The sequence below is a fragment of the Cavia porcellus genome, unplaced genomic scaffold (genome assembly GCF_034190915.1).
Source record: "Cavia porcellus strain 051 isolate PalLab524CR breed Dunkin Hartley unplaced genomic scaffold, mCavPor4.1 scaffold_7, whole genome shotgun sequence".
Taxonomy (NCBI): Eukaryota; Metazoa; Chordata; class Mammalia; order Rodentia; family Caviidae; genus Cavia; species Cavia porcellus.
The window spans coordinates 15,492,086-15,513,205 of NW_026947490.1; the positions used below are offsets into that span (position 1 = coordinate 15,492,086).

The 21,120-nt window shown below is 36.5% G+C and overlaps 1 protein-coding gene across 2 annotated transcripts; it reads right to left on the reverse strand.

Moving 5' to 3' along the window:
* Positions 1 to 2,169: 2,169 nt before the first annotated feature.
* On the reverse strand, positions 2,170 to 19,446 carry Znf567 (zinc finger protein 567). 2 transcript variants are annotated; one of them, XM_063252106.1, is made up of 7 exons: positions 18,898 to 19,446; positions 17,490 to 17,795; positions 16,078 to 16,162; positions 15,215 to 15,290; positions 10,023 to 10,149; positions 9,556 to 9,642; positions 2,170 to 4,645 (listed from the first exon to the last, which is right to left on the reverse strand). In XM_063252106.1, exons 3-7 carry the CDS (start codon positions 16,110 to 16,112, stop codon positions 2,928 to 2,930), a joined length of 2,043 nt encoding a protein of 680 aa, XP_063108176.1. In that variant the 5' UTR covers positions 16,113 to 16,162; positions 17,490 to 17,795; positions 18,898 to 19,446; the 3' UTR covers positions 2,170 to 2,927. The 2 variants fall into 2 exon arrangements, with proteins under 2 accessions (XP_063108176.1, XP_063108177.1); XM_063252107.1 differs by lacking the exons at positions 15,215 to 15,290; positions 16,078 to 16,162; positions 17,490 to 17,795; positions 18,898 to 19,446 and having other exon boundaries at positions 2,170 to 4,077; positions 10,023 to 10,152.
* Positions 19,447 to 21,120: the final 1,674 nt, after the last annotated feature.

Here is a 21,120-nt window from a genome sequence, read left to right on the forward strand (position 1 = left end):
ACTTTATCCTTCTTTGTGGCTGAATAGTACGCCACTGTATAAAAATACTCCCATCTTTTTTATTCATTCCTCGTCAATTGACAGTTGTTTCCAAGATCTAGCTATTACAAATTGTGCTGCTATAAACATGAGTGCACATATATCACTGTGGTTCATGGTCACTTTTAAAGTGCATCTTTGCTGTTGCTTTGTTCTTTGCTCTTAATTTTGGTACCACGGATCGAACTCAGGACCTAGCATGTGCCAAACAGGCACTTGTGCTGTTGAACTAAACCCCCAACCCTGTTGCTTTGTTCTTTGAGACAGGATCTCACAATGTAGTTAAGCTGGCCTTGAAATTTACTATGTAGCCAAGGCTGAGTGAGTGCTAGGTTTACAGGGGCCTGCCACCATAACAGTTTTAAAGGGCATCTATTCTTTTTTTTTTTTTGTCTTTTTCCGTTTTATCGGTACTGGGGATCAAACTCACGACTGCCTGCTTGCAAGGCAGGCGCTTATGCCGCTGAGCTAAACCTCCAGCCCCAGGGCATCTACTCTTTTTTTTTTTTTTTTTTTTTTATAGAATACTTTTTTTTTTTTTTGTGGTACCGGGCATCGAACTCACAGCCACACACTTGCAAGGCAGATGCTTAAGCCGCTGAGCTAAATCCCCAGCCTAGGGCATCTACTCTTATAACTCTCCATTAGTACACCATACTTTCTAGCTCCTCATATTAAAATTGTATAAAAATAACTATGTTCTATGTATAAAGAACACATACATAGTACAATGTTCTGTGAGCAGAATATGGATGGCTATCATAAGATCGGTAAGTCAGGAGGCAGGATTGTACACGTGGAAATGTCATGGATATTTCATTTCTGTAGCAGTGACTGAATGAATATCTGGAAAAGCAGAAACAAGGGCTGATAGACTGTCCAAGAGAACCAAACTCAGTATCCCCAAGATCTTTGGTGGACTCATGCTAGAACATTTTTCTTAGGTCATCATTACTGTGCATCTAGGAAAGGGTAGGCTTGTATTTTGGCTCATGAGTATAATCCTTTTGTTAGTTACCACTGTTACCATATAACAGTATTAATCTATAAAAAAACTATTCATGTGAAATAATCTTTAGGTTTTCCTAGTTCTGAGTAGAAGTCCTAGAATCCTGCCTTCTTGTTCTAGTTGTTTTACTCTGCATTCATACTTCCTGGAGTCTTAAAATCAACCAAGCATATTTCCACTTACTATAAACTGGCAATTGCTGTCCTTTTCTGTAGGCCAGACAGCTGAGGGGTTTTTTAAGACTAGGTTCTGCTATGTAGTGCAGGCTGGCCTTGAATTCGTAATGCTTGCACCTCAACCTCCGAGTAGTGGGATTATAGGCATGTACCACTATGCCTGGCTCCTATTTAATTTTTTAAATGTCAGATGCTTAAACCATGAAATGTCTTTTTGCTTATTTAGATGTTTAGAGATCTCAGGGTTTTTTTTTTTAAAGAGCTATTTAAAATATACAAAATTTTATTACAGATTTCATACATGTAGTAAACATTGGTTATATAAGTAATCCTTAAGAAAGGTCTTCAATAACATGGTTCAAGTTAAGCTTACTGCTCTCTCAGATGTAGAAGTTACTGTTTTAGCAGTTTCCTAATTCTCAAATATAACTTCTCTGCAATGATTGATTTATTTGGGATTTTCAGAGTTCACATTACCTATGAGATAGGTTGTTACACAAGATTTTATATGGATAATATTTTTAATAATTTTCTTCACTGCAATTATACTGTCAAATTTTACTCACCCGTTGCAGTTTTCAATATCCTTTTCTAAGAATTGCTTGTTGTTGAATAAGCGATAACCTAAGATGTAAAGCACTCTTACAATCACAAGATCTATTTTTCTGCAGTATGAATTTTTTTGGCATGAATTCAATAACTAAAGATCTTCATACATTATGTTCATATTGCCTCTCGTAATTACTATATTATGTTTCTTTTAAGTGAGAATTTTTGTTTAAATGAGTGCCAAAGACATTGCTATACTAATTGGATTTAAAGTTATCTCTCTTCAAAATCAAACATGTTGAGAAAGGTATGTTTGGCAACATCCAACATATCTATATATAAAGACTTAAATACTGATGAATAATTCCAGCATTAGTTAAGAAATACACACCAAAAGACATAACCAAGAACATTTATAGCAATATTTTAACATAAAATTATAAAAAAATACAAATATCCGTCTATAGGATAAATAGCAGTATATCCTTGAAATAGTATAGAAAATGAATACACTACTGCCACATGCAGTAATGTTCAAATCTTTAAAATGTTCAGTGAAACAAAGCAGGACAGAAAAAAATTCATGATATATGTTAAAATATATATACATATGTTAAAATATATATACATATATATATGTATAGTTTAAAGATGTGTAAAAGTTATAAGTCATGGAAGTAGTCATCTCTGGCGAAGAAATAACTAATTACAATTTATACAGAATACAATGAGAATTAGTTTATAGCTTCTTTCTCTTATAGAGCTTAATTCTGATAATTTTGCATGTATTATATAAATATTTTTTAAAAAGCATTTGGGTCAGCAGGAATAGCTAAAAACTAGCTTTACAGATGGCTGAGTTCAGTAACAATGATCACATCCTTTTCTTATGCTTTGAAACAGTAAATAGTTATATAGTGAGAAACTGTAATAACTATTACTACATTTGTGATTAAAATCACATGAACATGTTTAGCATGCTTTTCTTTCTTTCTTTTTTTTTTTTTATCAGTACCGGGGACCGAACTCAGGACTGCCTGCTTGCAAGGCAGGCGCTTATGCCACTGAGCTAAATCCCTGGCCCCATGCTTTTATTTCTAAACTAAATGATTACAATAGCTTGGAAAGACTTCACAAAGAAATTGCTTGACCTACTACATTTCCAAGTTTTCTCCTTTATGAGTTCTCTGATGGACGATCAGGTTTCTCTTATAACTGAAGGATTTACCACATTCATTACAAACATAAGGTTTTTCACCTGTATGAGTTCTTTGATGAACAATGAGATTTGTCTTCTGTCGGAAACACTTTCCACATTCATTACATTTGTAAGGTTTCTCTCCTGTGTGAGTTCTTTGATGATGAATTAGATACGACTTCCTGCTAAAGGCTTTCCCGCACTGAGGACATTCATAGGATTTCTGTCCTGTATGTATTTTCTGATGTACAGTGAGGGTTGCTTTCTGGCGAAAAGACTTCCCACATTCATTACAGATGTAAGGTTTCTCCCCTGTGTGAATTCTCTGGTGTAGATTGAGATTTGTCTTCTGACTGAAGGATTTCCCACATTCATTACATTCATAAGGTTTTTCTCCTGTATGAGTTCTGTGGTGATCAATGAGATATGATTTCATCCTGAAGGCCTTCCCACAGTGAGGACATTCATAAGATTTTTCTCCTGTGTGTGTTCTCTGATGTGCTACAAGGGTTGTCTTCTGGCGGAAGGATTTTCCACATTCATTACAAATATAAGGTTTCTCTTCATTATGAGTTTTCTCATGAAGAGCGAGAGTTGTCTTTTGGGAGAAAGATTTTCCACATTCATTACAAATATAAGGCTTCTCTCCTGTATGGGTCCTCTGGTGTACAGTAAGGTTTGCCTTCTGGTGAAAGGACTTTCCACATTCTTTACAAATATAAGGTTTCTCTCCTGTATGAATTCTTTGATGTAAAGAGAGAGTTGTCTTCTGGCGGAAGGACTTCCCACAATCATTACACACATACGGTCTCTCTCCTGTGTGTGTTCTCTGATGACGAATGAGGTGTGACTTCAATCTGAAGGCATTCCTACACTGTGGACACTCATAGGATTTCTCCCCTGTATGTGTTCTCTGATGATCAGTGAGGGCTGTCTTTAGGCGAAAGGACTTACCACATTCATTACAAACAAAGGGTTTCTCTCCTGTGTGAGTCCTTTGATGGTCAATGAGATATGACTTCCTTCTAAATGCATTTCCACATTCATGACATTGATAGGGTTTTTCCTCTGTGTGAATTCCCTGATGAAGTATCAATACTGACTTCCTGCAGAAAGATTTCCCACATTCAATGCAGGTATGTTTTTTTTCAATATTGGTTGCTCTTCTCCTTTTATTATAAATAGATGGGTTTTCTCCTCTATATATTCTATTAGGTGTAATCAAGCCTCCCTTTTTAAGGAATGTTTTTTCACAGTCATCATATGCAAATGAGCATGTTGGAGTTCCCATCTTCTGATACTGCATAATTACATCATTGTTACTAAAAACCCTACCACTTTGATTATGGGATTTGATTTCGGGATGAACTGTTTCTTGCTTAGTATTAAGGAATGATTTCCCATATTCATTATACTCATTAAGTCTTTTTCTTACAGGACTTAGCTTACAGATTTTTAATTCTGAAACATTTTCCAAAGTCTTTTCATGAGTGTCATATTTAGGAGGTAGATTTTTTAGACTAGCAGGCTTTTTGACTAAGGTAAATGTCTTTTCATATACAGTACTATTCTCCTTTATCAGTTTTTTGTGGTTAATGTATGCAATTGATCTAGAATACTGATCTTGGTGTTCCTTGAATTTCATTAAAATGTCTTCAGCTTTCCAGTTTTCTTCTATAGAAGAATTAATAACAGTTTGTTAATTCTGACACATTTTTTAGGGAAAGGAATTATACAAGAACCTAATAATAGGACAAATTACACTTTACCTACTAGATAAACAAATAAAAAACACTGAATCTAAACAAAATTGCTTCAGTGCGGAAAGAATAAAAAAATAGAGGAAACAACAGTTTTTTGAGACCGAGTCTTGTTATATAGTTTAGGCTAATCTTGAACGCACTATGTAGCCCAGGACAGCCTTGAACTTACAGCAATTCTCTTACCTCAGCCTCTTGAGAGACAGGATTACAGGCCTGAACTGCAGTACTGGGGAATGAATCCAAGGCTTTCACACTGAGTTATATCCCTAATCAATTTTTTATTTTTAATTTTAAAACAGGGTCTCCCTAACTGCAAAGTTGCCAGGACGAAGCACAAACTTGAGGTCTTTTTACCACCTCCTCCCAGGGTGCTGGTATTTCAGCCACGTACTACCATGCCTGACTTCTAATTCTTTCTCTGCCTTAAAGAACGTCAAAGTAAAACAAGCTAAGAAGTTACAGAATGGTGGAAGAGAGACTGAAGGTTGGAAATGTAGATTTAAAGACAATGACATGTATCATGAAAAAAAAAATACCTTTTTTTTTTTTTGGCTTTATCTTTCAAAACATCAATTTTCTTGTTTTTAGAAAAACAATCCTATAATCTAGTTTCTCATCTTTCAAATAGCTGGGAATCATTTTCTCATATAATAAGAGAACAAGGAAAATATTGCTAAGTAAAAATGTAAAAATTGGAGTATATTCCATTGCTATATTTAGATTGCTGGTGGGTTCTTTTATTAGAGTTGTTCACCAATAAAATTCTTGTGACCACTGAAACTATTCTTTTCAGATGCTAACTTATTTTTCAGGATTAAGGAAAGACTAGCTCAAGTTTTCTCCAATGCAGTTAATATTCCTTCACTCCAATTTTTCATATAATGGCACAGAAAGACCAGACTGTTTAATCTAATAGAACAACATAAAAGCTAAGCTCAAAACTATTTCTTCCAGGTTCACTTTTATACTCAGAAGTTTTTAGAGTTGTTCACATATTTGACAAATCTCACCCATCAAATGTAATTTTTGCTTCAAAAGGGTTAGTACTTATTTCCCTATGAATACCTATGTTGGCACTTTTAATCAGTTAACTTCCAGTTTTATTTCTATTCATGTTTAGAGATTCTTCAAGGAAATCCTACTCCTATATGACTTTAACACCCCACCCATTTACAAGTTATAACTTGAATATAACTATGGTATAGAAAATTCATTATAACATTTTTTTTTTTTTTTTTTTTTTTTTTTTGTATCAGGGATCAAACTCAGGATCTTGCATTTGCCAAGTAGGTGCTTATGCTGCTGAGCTATATCCTGGCCCTAACAGATGGGGGTTTTTTTTTTTGGTGGTTTGGGGATTAAACCCAGAACCATTGCATTGCATCCCCAGCCCATGTTATGATTTTATTTTGAGACAGAGTCTGCTTTCATTGCCTAGGTGGGGATTTGAATTTATGATTTGTCTATCTCTCTAAGCACTGGAGAAAATGCCACTGCTCTTAGCCTTAACAAATCTTGTAAGCCTTGTACTTCATCATAAATACTTCATGAAAAATGCAAATGTGATAGTAATCCTTTTACATAGATAAGCATGCTTTATTTACCTTCTTTTAATGTTTATGAATTTACATTATTACTGTGTATCGCATATAGGTGACATTCAAGGTCAGCACAGGCAACCTTGTAAGAGTTATCTTAAAATGGGGGCTGGGGATTTAGCTCAGCGGCATAAGTGCCTGCCTTGTAAGCGCATGGTCGTGAGTTCGATTCCTGGTAGTGATAAAAAAAAAGAGTTATCTCAAAATTAAAAAAAAAAAAAAAAAAGCAGCGGGGTGGGGGGCTATGGATTAGCACAGTGGTAGAGTGCTTACCTATCATGCTACAGTTCTTGAGTTCAGTCCTCAGTTAAAAAAGAATTATATATACAAAAATTATATGTTTGTAGATTTATTAATATTATAAATTACTCTAATATGGCATAATACCAATAGGCAGCACAGGAATTCAGAAAAATGAGAAGTAGATATGAGAATTACCCAACAAATAGTTCATAAAATGAAAATCTGAGACCTGACTTAAAAGAAATGTAGTATATAGAGGATAGAACACAACAACCTGAAAAGTACTTATGTCACATGTCAAACCCTCTATGTATGAGGAAAATCTGGAATATTAGGAGATAATGCCTGAGAATGCTAGAAAAAGAAAGTAAAGGGGAAATCAGCAAGGATTTTCTACAAAATAAAGCTGAAAAGATTAGGTAAGGAATTATTATGGTAGTTTCAAAAAGAGAGATTTCAGTTTTAACAAGTAATTCTGTATCTTGTTAGGAAAGTAACAATACAAATTGAATGAATTAGGATAAAATTTATAATAAAGCCAACATGTATTTATAACAATGAAGAGATAAAGTAAAAGTTTTCCTAAAAAGAGAAATTTCATTTGACCCAGCTATTCCCAAAGTATCTTCCTCAAAGATACTTAAAGACATATTACAGGAATATATGCATATCCATGATTATAACAGCACAATTTATAATAGATAAATCTTTTTTCAATAATAGATAAATCTTGGAAACAGCCTATATGACCATTGCCAGATGAATGGATAAAGAACAAGAAATAGGAGGAGAGTATAAAGAAGGGAAGAAGGGGATGAAAGAACAAGAACTGGAGAAGGGAAAAATAAAGGAGACAGAGCTTTTGAAAATGGAAAAGAGCCCAAGAATTTGGAAGAAGCAGGGAGGTAGAAGAAGGTAGGGAATAAAATAAGGAGAGAAAAGTAAAATATTATGTACATGTACCAACTCTCCACAAAATAGTAATCATATGTACTGCAAGTGTGTACTAAAAAGTGTGAGTTTTCATTTTGTATATTAGTGTGAATGAGACTACATTAGAATAGCAAAATATTTCATAGCCTGATAAATATAACTGTGAACAGATTTATAAAAATGATGACCAATTCAGACTGAAATCATGGCAGAAACATAATTTAGCAATAGACAATGAGAAAGAATTTCAAAGCCAAGAAAGTAATTTTCATTTCAGACATATATACTGTCACAAAATACCTAAGAGGACAGACTGTACTTCTGAGGGACCAGAGTAGAGTTGAGAGAAATGTGCTGAATGTGCTATCTACATGTTAGCAGATAGCTAACACTATCTACTCTCTACATGTTAGCAGAGCTTAAGGTCTGAGAATGGATGTGGTCATTATCCTTTAAGGTTGATTCCTTGAAGATAAATTAGGGAATTAAGACTACGAGGACAAGCTAGGTACAGGAGTACAAGTGGTATGCTTGTAATACTAACACTAGGGAGGTTAAGGTAGGAAGACTGCTGAAGTTCAAGGCCAGGCCAGGCCACACAGTGAGCTCAGGGCCAGTCCAAACTGCATAGCAAGACCCTGCCTCAATTCCCACCCTGACCCAAAAGAGCTAAGAGTATAGAGAAAGAATACTTTTTTTCAGTACCAGAAATTGAACTCAAGATCTTGCACTTGTGAGGCAGGAGCTTATGGCACTGAGCTATACCCCTGGCCCAGTGAAAGAATATTTTTAAAAATGTGCATTATTTTGGTTAGGCACTGTTCAGGCAATAAGGCCACAGTGATGAAAAAGGACTAAGTTGTTAATAAGCGCTCAAGGAATCAGGGTAAGAATGCATCATCAGTGTTGTTTAACCAAACTAAGTGTTGATCTTAGGATGATCAGCACTAAAAGTGAACCACAAGGGCTTAATGAGGAAAAAATGGTATCTGTGGGATCAGATTGGGTAAGACAATTGAGTTTTAAAATTAACAGTTAAAGCCAAGTGTGGTGGTGCACACCTGTAATTCCAGCACTCAGGAGGCAAGAGGTTCACTGGGAGTTCAAGGCCAGCCTAAACTGCATAGCAAGATCCTGTCTCAAAACAATAACAACAAAAAACCCCAAATAACAAAAAAACAAACTTAACAACTATTAACAGCACTGGGGATTGAATCCAGGGCCGCCCCAACATGTGTATTTTGAAGAGTCTTAGGGGCTGGGGATTTAGCTCAGCGGCATAAGCGCCTGCCTTGCAAGCAGGTAGTCGTGAGTTCGATCCCTGGTACTGATAAAAATGAAAAAGGAAAAAAAAAAAAAAAAAAAAAAGGAAAGTCTCACTAAATTGCCCAGATTGGTCTTGAATTTTCAGTCCTGTTGGCTCCCGGAGTGCTGAGATCACAAGTAGTAACTATAGCTAGATCAATAGTAAGAATGGAAAGTTATACTTAGTGCAGCAAACAAATCTGAGGTATTATGAAGAAAAAGTAGGGCAAGAAAACAGTAAAGTAAGGCTCAGAGGTTTAGCTCGGCAGCATAAGCACTTGCCTGGCAAACACAAGGTCGTGAGTTTGATCCCCAGTACCAAAAAAAAAAAAAAAAAAAAAGTAATCAGGGAGAGAATCCACCAATAAGTTTTTCTTTTTTGAAGTATAAACAACCCCTGATAGGAATCATGATGGACAGATTGATAGAAAAAAGATATAAATCAAGAAAAAAAGATCAAGAAATCAAGAAAGAAAGCTTACAGTACATTGTGAGTTAAGTTATGAGAAACACCTTTGGCAATATAAAGTAAAAGTCTGAATTTAAAGCGAGTAATTATTTAGAAGTCTGTTATTTTTTGTTATTGGTTTTTCAAAGAAAGGAATCTTTCTATATTCCCTGGACAGGACTCAAAATTGCTGGTCTCTTAAAAAATATTCCTAAAACATTTCAAATCTACCACCTAATCTGTTTAAAATTTACTTTCTTTTAGTTTTCATCTGCCTGGAAGTCAAAAACTCACTTAAGCAGGCATGATCTGCAAATGACGTCCATGGCTCTTCTCCATGCTCCAATTTGAGGATCACATCAGGTTTGGTCATGTCACACCCTGATAAGGGAAAATATGACTTAAATTGATTGAGATTCAATACCTTTGAAAGAGCAAGATGGGAGGGTGGGGAGCAAAAGGGAGTAACAAAAAGAATTACGATGTTATGTACATGTACCAACTTTCCATGATTAATGTAATCATGATGTACTAATAACAAATTTTAAAAAGATGAGATACATATACATATATATAATATATTCAACACTGCAAAATAAGATTCTCATTTGTGCTACACTAAACTTAGCACCTTGTACTAGGCAAGTGAAGACAGTCACTTTTCTGCTAACCAAAAGCTTTTTATCACCTTTTATCCTTTAAACTGAAGATTAAATATATTTCAGACACTTTGAGAGGAACAGTGTCAGAGTTTTCCTTACCCAAAGAGATGAGGTGGCAATAATTTTCCAACATCACATCCATGTATAGAGTCTTCTGAGCAGAATCTAGGTGTTGCCATTCCTCCTGACTAAAGTCCACAGCCACATCTTTGAATGATACTGACCCCTGCAATAGATTAGGATTGTGATCAAACCAGGTTGACTAGACATTGAGGATGACTTGGGTTGTTTTTTTTTTTTTTTGTATGGGGACAGCATTTGACCCTACTTCTTATGGCATTCATACTAAAAAAACTATACAGAAAGACTACTGTTTTCCTTGTTTTGTGATTTATATTATAGGGAAATCAATGTGCAAGGTAGAAATACCTGCTACTGAATTTTTATTTATTTTATTAGAGACAGGGTTTCACCATGGAGTTCCAGCAGGCTTTGAACTCATTCTGTAGCCCAGGCTGGCCTCAAACTTATAGCAATCCTCCTGCCTTAGCAGGGACAGTTGTTCTTGCTCAGTGCAGGAACAATAGGCACATACTACCACCCCTAACCTGAATTTTTATAATGTAGTCTAAGTACTTCTACAATTCACTACATTCCAATAAAGTTTTATTTACAAAGACAGAGATCAGGCCTGATTTAGTCCATAGTTTGCCAATTTCTGGTCTCAGAGAAACCAATGAGGAGGAGGAGGAGAAAATGGAGGAGGAGCAGCAACAGGAGCAGAAGCAGGAACAACAGGAGCAGGAGAAGCAGGAGGAAAATGAGAAGAGGAAGAGGAAAAAGAGGAATAGGAGGAAGAAAAAAAAGGAGGAGAAATAAGAGGAAGAGGAGGAGAAGGAGGAGGGGGAGGAAGAGGAGAAAGATACTTCTAAACTGGGTGTGGTGCTGCACACCTGTAATCCCAGCACTCAGGAGGCTGAGGCAGGAAGATTGCTACAAGTTTGAGGTCAGCCTACGCTACATAGTGAGTTCAAGGCCAGCCTGAACTACACAGTGAGACCCTGTCTCAAAAAAAAAAGACACTTCTAATAGGAGTAAAAATAGAGTCATAACAAACTTATCTATCAAAAAGATGCAAAAAAAAAAAAAGAATTTTAAAAATAATTGAGGAAAGACTAGCAAGATAACAGTAAACATCAGCTGTATAAATAATTATATTAAATGAATTAAAAACTCCAGTTAGGGATGAATGTTATATTGGAGGAAAAAATTAAGGCCAAATTGTATGCTGTCTATAAGACATCCAGTATAAATATTAAGATATAGGTTAGGTAAAGTAAAAAGGATAGAAAATAGGTATGTCACATATTATGGTTTCACTGTGCTTATCTTTTCATTTTTAAAGCTTTATTCATGTGTTTATTTTGTGGGTTTTTTTTTTTTTTTTTTTTTTTTTTTTTTTGAGATAGAGTCTTACAATATAGTCCAGACTATGTTTTAACTATGTGGGCAGATTTTTTGTTTGTTAGAGACAGGGTCTCTACATGAAGTTCAGGTTAGCTTTGAGCTTGTGGAAGTGCTCCTGCCACAGCCTCCCTATGTGCTGAAATTATAGGTATGCACCACTTCTGGCTGGCTTTAAATTTGAGATGATCCTCCTGTCTCAGCCGCTTGAGTGCTAGGATTATAGGCATGTACCACTATAGCCAGCCAACATGAATTTTCTTTTCCTTTGTGGTGCTGGGGATCAAACTCATTGCCTATGCTAAGCAAATGCTCAACCAATGAGCCACATCCCAGGCTCTCAATGTGTTTAAAAATTCATGTACTGTTGATGCCATGATGGCACATATAAACTGTTTTAGAAATACCCTGGTATCAAATAGAAAAACTATAGACCAAATCCTTTATAACCACAGACCAAAAAACTCTTAACGCACTAGCAAATTCATCAAGCAATATATACAAAAGTATCATATCATGACCATGTGATGTTTCTCCTAGGGCTACTAAGTTTAACATCTTAAAATCACTCATTTTAATTTACCACAGTAAAAGAGAAAAGCCATATACTTCAACAACCAACATAGGAGGGTAGGGAAAAGATACTGAAAATGATTAAGATGTGCTAAATGTATATGGTAATTCCTCAAAACAAATGTAACTATTATAATTTGCAAACACACACTGATTTTAAAAAATATCAATAAATGCAGGAAAACCTTTTGACAAAACTCAACACCCATTTATGATAAAAATCATTAACAGTAGTGTAAGCACCTGCCTGGCAAGTGCAAGGTCCTGAGTTCAATTTCTAGCACACATACAGAAAATTATCCTACTAAAACTGCTTCAAGCATTTTAAAAAGAAAAAGAAAAACCAATGAAGTTGAAGCTCAGAGGCAATTTAGTGAGACATTCTCTCAAAATAAAAAACATAAAACTAAAATAAAAAGTCCCTAATTGTTACTGTCATAGTAGTGAAAGACTAAATGCTTTTCGCTTATGTCAGGCACACGTCAATAATGTCTGTGCTCACAATTTCTATTCAAAATTGTATGCTGAAGGTTTTAGATAAGTAGTAAGCAAAGCAATACAGAAAAGGAAAAAAATGCTATAATAATAGGATCTGGAAAAGATGCAGGTGAGTCATCATCTTCATTTTCATATACTAGCAATAAACAATGACATAAATAAAATGCAAGTTATAATAACAAAAGGTTCTAAGTGTTAATATACACAAAGATTCATAAGACTGATACAATGAAAACAACAAAACATACTGAGGGAACTCTCCTTCTCTCTCACTTTTATTTTTATATTTTTGGTGCTAGGAATTGAACCCAAGGACTTGAGCATGTGAGGCAGTGTATCACTGAGCTATGTCACTAGCCATGCTGACAGAATTTAAAGATGATCTAAACAAAAGACATATACATTATTCTTGAGCTGGACAGTTATATTATCATTAATGATTACTGTCCTTGAATTTAAATGTTTAATAAACATTTATTATTTATTTACCTATTTTTGTTTGGTTTTTTTTTGAGATGGAGGTCTTGCTATGTAGTTCAGGCTGGCATTGAACTCATTATGTAGTACAGGTTGTCCTGGAACTCAGGGCATCCTCCCACCTCCACCTCTCAAATGATGGAATTACAGGCATGTGCCACCATGCCCAGCTTCATAAGCATTTTCCTTTCCCTTACTGGATTTCTCTAAGCTGTTGTAGATGATGTTATAAGCATAAAGTGGGAAGCTATTTTTTTAATGTTATGATACAAACTTCTGTTTCAGGTGATGAAAATAGGTTCTGGAAATAGTGGTGATAGTTACACAACATTATGAGCGTACTTATTCATTAAATGTGTGTTAACAATGGTTAAAATGTAAATTTTATGTTGTACAATAAAAAGTTTTATTTTATTTATTTTTTGTACTGGGGATCAAACTCATGACCTCGCATTTGCCTGGCAGGTGCTTCAGCTACTAAACTAAATCCCCAGCCCTACAATAAAAATTTTTAAAAAGCATGAGGAACACAAAGACATGCAAACAAGCACCAGAGTAAGCATCTGATGAACTGAAAAAGCAGCAAAGGTATGAAGTATGTTAAATGAAAAGGTGAGGTTGGGCATGGTGGCACAAACCTGTAATCTCAGCACTCGAGCAGGCTGAGGCAGGAGACTGCAAGTCTGACCATATGTTTTTGAACTGGAAAGCAATATGCAACTCAGTGTGAAGGCTCTGAGATCAATTTTCAGTACTATCACTCCCTAAAAAAATTTTTTAATGGAAAACAAGTGCCAAGACTATAAGAGATGCACCCAAAAACAGTTATCAGTGGGATGGGGGGGGGCTATGGTATCAGAACAGATATTGCCACTAAATTGTTTCACAGTGGAAGAGACATTTGCTCTCAGCTGTATCATCAAGTGGGTAGAGGTTTGAAGAAAAGAATAGTTTAAAAAAACAATGTAATAGGATGGACAGAGGATAATGGAAGTAATTCATCTTGGACATTTAAGTCAAGTATGCGTGGAACACGCAGGTAGTGATACATATTTAGAGGATGAATAGTTCTCTCAAGACAGAGGTATAAAATTAAAATTATTTGAGCATCATTTAAGTAAGTGACAGGTTGAGAATACAGAACAGAAGACTAAAGAGGAAAAAAATTAATAACTAACTTCGAGAATACCATTAGGTAAGAGGTACAGAAATAAAGGGGGGTCTTTTGAATGAAACTGTAAAAAGTAGTGTCTTTGAAGCCAAAAGCAGAATATTTCAAGAGTTATACCCCTAGTTCAGTACAGTGTAGTGATCTATGCATTTACATTTACTTTTTCTGTATCTAAATATAAAATTAGAAGAAATTTAAAAATATAATTTTTTTTTTTAAATCGGTACTGGGGATTGAACTCACAACTGCCTGCTTGCAAGGCAGGTGCTTATGGTGCTGAGCTAAATCCCCAGCCCCAAAAATATAAAAAAATTATTACCAATATCAGTATATTAAGAAAGATGTTACTGGAAGGACACAGATTTTTATGAATTCTGAGCAAAATTAAAGGATAATAAAAGGTAAAACTCAGTTCTCTGTAGAAACTGCCAATCACACCTCCACCCTCAAAGCCTCAAGACAGGATTTTTTTTTCAGTACTGGCTATTTAACATTGAGCTACAACCTCAGCTCTTATTTTTTCACTTTGAGATAGGATCTTGCTAAGTCAATAAATTGTTCAGGCTGGGTGAAATTTATAATCTTCCTGCCTCAGCCCGAGAGTGGTGGTATTACAGGTTTACATCATTACACCCAACACTTCTTGCCATTTGACAGTACATTATCAGTTTCATGTTCATCATTTTACTCAGGTCTGTGGAAGTAACAAAAAATAAAACAAAACAAAACACTTTATATCTTTTTCTATCTACATAAGACAGGTTCATTCAATATTCTCATTAAGGATAGCTTCTAGAAGAACACTGAAAAAGGAGGAAAAGGGGACCAATTTCCTGAAAGGGAAGATGGAGAACAGGATTTAGGACAAAAAAAAGTCACATGCTCAATTATCCTTAAAAAAAATAAAAACAGCTGGGCATGATTGGTGCAAGCCTGTAATTCCAGTATTCAAAAGGCAGGAGGATCACTAAGTTTGAGGGCAGCCTGGGCTACAAACGGAGTTTAAGCCAGCATGGACCACACAAGAGTTCACGTCTAAAAATAAATAAACAAACAAAAACACAAACCAAAAAATAACTTTCAGAAATGAGTGCAGCTATCACCTCACCTGAGCCATCATTCTTAGATTTGGAAGAGATGACCAGTCTTTCCTTTGGGCTTCTCTTTTAGAGAAGGGCCAGTTCCTAAGACAGCAAAGCCAAGACAGAGGGGAAAATGCACATGAGACTTACATGCTTTATAGATCTCTTGTAACTTATGACTCAATTAAAACTGTTTACATTTTTTGATCATTGCTCACTCTGTATACATCCTAGATTAGTATGGGAGGAGGGATTTTCAAATTCAAAGATACAGGCTTTGAGGGGAAAGCAGCATAGATGTGGGGGCAAACTCTTTCACCTCAAGCATCATGATTTCTCTTCTGAGCAGCCAGTTGTTACTGATGATTTTTCTAAACTAGTTTCCCTTAGGGTTCTCTCACTTGCTTTTACACTACCAGTAGTAATAAGTACTATGAGAACAATTATCACTCTATTCTCTGAGGAATAATGATATACTTTTGTTTGCCAAAAGGCACAGACTGTGGTTCTAATTTTTATATTGTAGTTTCTTTGTAAGTCAAAAAAGCATCTTAGTTTCTTGTATTTGTCATTTCATTCTATTAGGTTTTTATCCTCTATATTGGTATTAGATCTTTTTTTTTATTTTTGGTATTGGGAACAGAATTCAGGATCTTGTGCTTGTCAGGCAGGTGCTTATGTTCCTTAGGGTTCCCAGCCCCTAAGATCTTTTTTAAAGGAAGGAATTTATCCTTTTATGGTATAAGTTACAAATGATTTTTTTTTTTTATTGGTACCAGGGATCGAACTCACGACCACCTGCTTGCAAAGCAGGTGCTTATGCCACTGAGCTAAATCCTCAGCCCTCCAAATGATTTTTATAGTTTCTCATTTTACTGTGTTTACTCACACAAAAATACAATTTAAGTGCTGGAAGTATAGCATAGTTGTAGCACTGTGCTCGTCTAGAATGAATGAGGTCCTGGGTTTAATTCCTGGCAATGCAAAAAGATAAAAAAATTAGAAATTATTTTGGATTTGGAGACATACTAAGTGGGAAATCACATGGTTAGCATGTACAAGGCTGAGTTCAATCCCCAGCACTTAAAAAAAAAAAGTTTAGCCATATGGTTAATACCACCAGGTACTCAATAATCTGTATTTGCCTCACTCATCAAAACTATCTTTCTTATGTACTTTATTTCCTTCCTACTGTAGTACGAGTTGATCTGGGTATATTCCTACTTAATCCCATTGATCTGTTCATGTATCTAATTACCAGGATCATCCTGTAGTTATTACAGGGGTTTTTGATGTTGTTTTTTGAGACAGGGTCTCAGTATGTAGTTTTTTGCCTTGAACACACTATGTAGCCCAGGCTGGCCTTGAACTATAGCAATCTTCCTGCCTCAGCTTCCCAAATTCTGGGATTATAGGTTGTATGTCACACTAGGTTTATGATAGCTTTAAAACATATTTTTACATCTACTAAAACTATTGCCCCTTTGATTATTTTTATCTTTCAGGATTTCTGGTTTGCTAAAAATTTTACTGAACTTTTAACGGCACTGTATTCCACTTAAATAGGAGTTGTGCCATTTTATCATGTTGTATCTTTTTATTCATGCTTTAATTTTTAAATGTGCTTTTTTGGGACATATCATGCAATTTTTGTTGGTCACTGTACATATAATCTTTTTTTCCCATAGTTTTGTGATGTACATACTACTGATTTGTTAATGTTTCCAATGACCCTCTGGGTTTCCTAACTGTTGTCACTGTTCATTTTTACAATAGTAACTCTTGTAAATCTTTTTTTTTTTATCGGTACCGGGGATCGAACTCACGCTTGCAAAGCAGGCGCTTATGCGGCTGAGCTAAATCCCCAGCCCCAACTCTTGTAAATCTTACAAATCTGCTTCAGTCTCAATTTGTATTCCAAAAAGAGTGACTGAAACAAAATTCAGAGTCCTTCACTCTAAAATAAGGTCTTCTAAAGATGCCACCTACAGTTTTGCTATCATTAATATTACTCCTTATAAAAGGCTGGGAAGACTGCCTCTTTAAGTAAATTTTTTTTTGTTTTTTTCCTTTTTATTGGTACCAGGGACCGAACTCAGGCCTGCCTGCTTGCAAGGCAGGCACTTATGCCGCTGAGCTAAATCCCCAGCCCCAGTAAGTTATTTTTTGAAAGTGAATGCTTCTTCATAACAAACTATGGGTCCCTCACAGCCTGGTATCACTAGCAACTGAAGTGGTAATCCTTAGACAAAATGTACATATTCCCAGGACATGGAAGGATAAAGGAAGAGTAATTCTCACCTTAAACTTAGATGAGCACCCCATAAATGGAGACTACCTGGGGTGTTATGGATCCTATCCAAGAGGACTGACTGAACAAGATCCACCAGGGCAGGTGAGCCACTGCATGCCCAGAGGAAGCACTGAGACAGCAGCTGGAGAAAAGGCTGTGTATCTGGAAGTTCCCAGAAGAAGGTTCTCTCAGAAGGTAAGAGATGACTTTCACTAAATTATAGTGCTACCACGTCATGTTAGCCTCCTCTTGTTCCTGACTTTTGACTTTCTCCTTTTTCAGCTCCTAATCCATTTGAGCTGGAGATTAGTCACCTATAGGGAATAAAAAGAGTCAAAATAGAGCTTGTGGAACTAGAGAAAAAAAAATGATCATTATCCTTTCACACTGAAGACTTCTGGCAGGAAGAAGAAAAAAGTTTTTGTTTTTGTTTTTTGAGACAGATCTTGCTGCATAGTTCAGGGTGGCCTTGAACTCACTGTATAGTCCAGGATGGTTTCAAACTTGCAGAAATACTCCTGCTTAAATTTCTTAAATATTGGGTTTGGGCTGGGGATTTAGTTCAGTGGCATAAGTACCTGCTTGGCAAGCATGAGGTCATGTTTTCAATCCCCCTACCAAAAAAAAAAGGACTGGGATCACAGATGTGTGCCACCATGCCCAGCAAAAAGTTTTTCCTTTTAAAACAAGTTTGATTTCTTCAGTCAACATTTTAATTAGTTAAGTGAACTGAGACTGATCTTGTGTTTAAATGTTCAAAAGATTTTATTATTTTAAGAATGTGACAAGATTATTGAATTTCTCAAAAAATTCATTCAGCAGTAGACAAAAATTTACCCAAAATAGAAATTTTGAGTGTCAGTTAAGGGATAAAGTTTTTGTTTTGCAGTACTGGAGACTGAACCTAGGGCCTTTGCATTGAGTTACATCTTCAGTCCTTTTATTAAAATTTGAAACAGGTTCTTGTTAAATTGCCTGGGCTGGGCTTGAACTGGGCAGTCCTGTCTCAGACTTACAGAGGGCTAGGATTATGTACCAGTAAGACTGGCACCTGAAAATTAATTTTATCATCTCTTATTTGTCTAACTACCACAGAGTCAAATTCTACAGCATGTGGTCAATTTTTGGAGAACCTAAACAATGTATAACTAACTAGTCAACACCCAGTTCATTCACACAAGACACATTCAGAGTTATCACGGATTGTGTAGAGAAAAATGCTACAAAAATTAGACATAGTCACAACTGTATCACCCAATAGTCATAATCTTGTAGGCCCTACATCAGGTGCAATCTCAGAGCCATAACATACTTTTTCTACACAAAGTTTCAAAAATTCACTCAAAATCCCGTCTCCTCTCCAAAGTCGCACCTTCTAAAACACAAATGAATGCTCATCTTAGATTAAAAACTTACACACTTTCTTAAATAATCAGCTCCACGTCACATTAAGGTAGACTTCTCCCACTCATAAACATAGGCACAAAAGCCACTCAAATATCCCGCCTGTTGTGTCAAGCTGCACTCCAGACGCTTGGATTTCCTGGGAGAAGGGGAAAAAAAGGCAAAATTCCTGCCCTTGCTGAGTTCACAACAGCTTCAGGCTCCGGGTTCCTCGCTCCATTGCTTCCAGCTGGCGTTCCAGGTTCCTAGGTTCTTACTTCCCTTCTTGTCTTTCCTGGGGCCTGGACTCTCGCTTCCCTCACCGTTTTCCTCGGTCCTGGTATCTTTCTTTTCTTGGTTTTCACCCTGGCTCCTGCCTCCCTCCTTGGCTTCCTGAACCGATTTCTACTACCGACTGGCCCCTTCGCGCCAGCACTACCCAATGGCCTCACCTTCGGCCACTAGCCAGTAGTCCGCGCCTGCGCACTCCCGCGCGGTCTGTCTCCCAGGGGTCTCAGCGGCTAGTTCCTTTGATCCGCGGTCTACGCGCGGTCTTGACATCCGGGCTTTTCCCACCTTAAACTACATTTCCCACAGACCCCCGGGCAAGTTTCAACTTTGAAAGCAGATTCTAGTTTTAAATCTTCTTTACTAGCTCCAGGGAATAACCTGAGTCCTGATTAAACAGGCAATGGGATAAACCAACCTTGACCGCTAGGGATTCGTGGATCCTGAAGCTCAGATCTATGTAACCGTGTATTCATGCGTGTGTGTTTGTGAGGAGGCATTGTGTATGACTGTACCCGTGTACCTGCTCTGATGCGGGGCCTTTTGTGACAGTTGTGATGTATGTGACACTGGGATTTGAAAACATTCATAACATGACATTTCTGCTGTGATGAGTTGTGACAGAAGAGGCTTTTAATTCTGTGGTGTTGACTACATAACTATGTTATTTTTGGAACGAAGGGGTATTTTGAAGGAAGATTTTCCTTATTGGGTATCTGTGAGTGTGAAGACTACAGTCGACATATCTGGTGAACAGGATCGCTTTAATAAGAAAGATGACTTGATTTGCCTTCATCAAGTCAACCTCACTTCCATAGTTCAGCCTGGTGTTTATGGTGGGTGTAGATGTGTGAGTCCTGCTGAAAGTGCCAGTTTTAGGTTTGATTGTTTCTTGGGATCTGTAGCCCTGAATTCCCTGCTGCTTCTTTTTTCCTCCAAGTTTATACCTTTGTGGACTCCAGCTGCAAAGAAATGATCAACCAAAAGGAAGTCAGATGTTTGAATGGTAGAATACAGGCTGTTAACAGAAAAGGTGCAAACCTGTGTTTTGGAATGAGGCTTTTGGGGTTGGAAATGTGCCTTACACTTAGGCAGAGTTCTAGCAACACAAGTGAGAACCTATAGTATTTTTCCTTGGAGGATCTCCTTAGAAAACTGAGTTCAAAGTTCTATGTTTCAGAACCACTACACTCTCAGAGATATCTCCCCAGGAAACGGCTGTGAATTTAGTTTTCAGTTCAGGATATCAATGACTTTGGCCTTCTTTCTTGGATATTCAGAAGTGTTAGCAGTACCCTCATTTTTCTCTTACTACCTCAAAATTAACAATGATTTTGACCTCCCTCGTAATTAGTTATTTTGTTTGGTTGTGAAATTTATGTAAGTGGAATCATACAGCATATGATTTGCATAAGAGTACCTTATGCTTAACATTGTATCTCTTGATATAAGGTACTGGGACTGACTGTGGCACCTTGCTTCATGCTAGGCAAGTACTCTATTACTACTGCCTTATATATCCAGCCCTTTAAAAAGATTTTTTTTTGAGACAAAGTCTTGCTAATTGCCCAACCTGATCTCAAATTTACAATTCTCCTACCTCAGTCTCCTAGCTGAAATTAAAGGCATGTAACACTATACCCAGCTTTACACCAGTCTTTTGATGTATTTATGAAATCAATATAGGTATGATGGCATATGTCTGCAATTCCAGCACTATAATAGCCAAGTGTGGTGGTGCATGTCTGTAATCCTCCATCTGAAGCAGGAGACATTTGAGGCCAGCATAGGCTACATAGTGAGTTAAAGGCCAGCCTGAACCATGTAGCAAAGAAAACAAAACAGTATATATTAATATATTCTCAGCACTGTGAATGGGCTGAGGCAGGAGGACTCCCAGGTTCAAGCCCAGTCTGGGCAACTTAAAAGAGACCTTTTCTCAAAATAAAAAAGTCTTGGGATGTAGCT

Excerpts from the sequence above, each read along its gene's own strand:
- Znf567 (XM_063252106.1), bottom strand. The coding sequence starts at position 16,112 with ATGCTATACTTCCAGCACTTAAATTGTATTTTTGT. Across the intron at positions 15,291-16,077 it reads CACTTAAATTGTATTTTTGT|GAACTGGCCCTTCTCTAAAA; the intron begins GTGAGTAAACAC and ends TTGCTGTCTTAG. Across the intron at positions 4,646-9,555 it reads TGCAGATCATGCCTGCTTAA|AAGAAAACTGGAAAGCTGAA; the intron begins GTGAGTTTTTGA and ends ATTCTTCTATAG.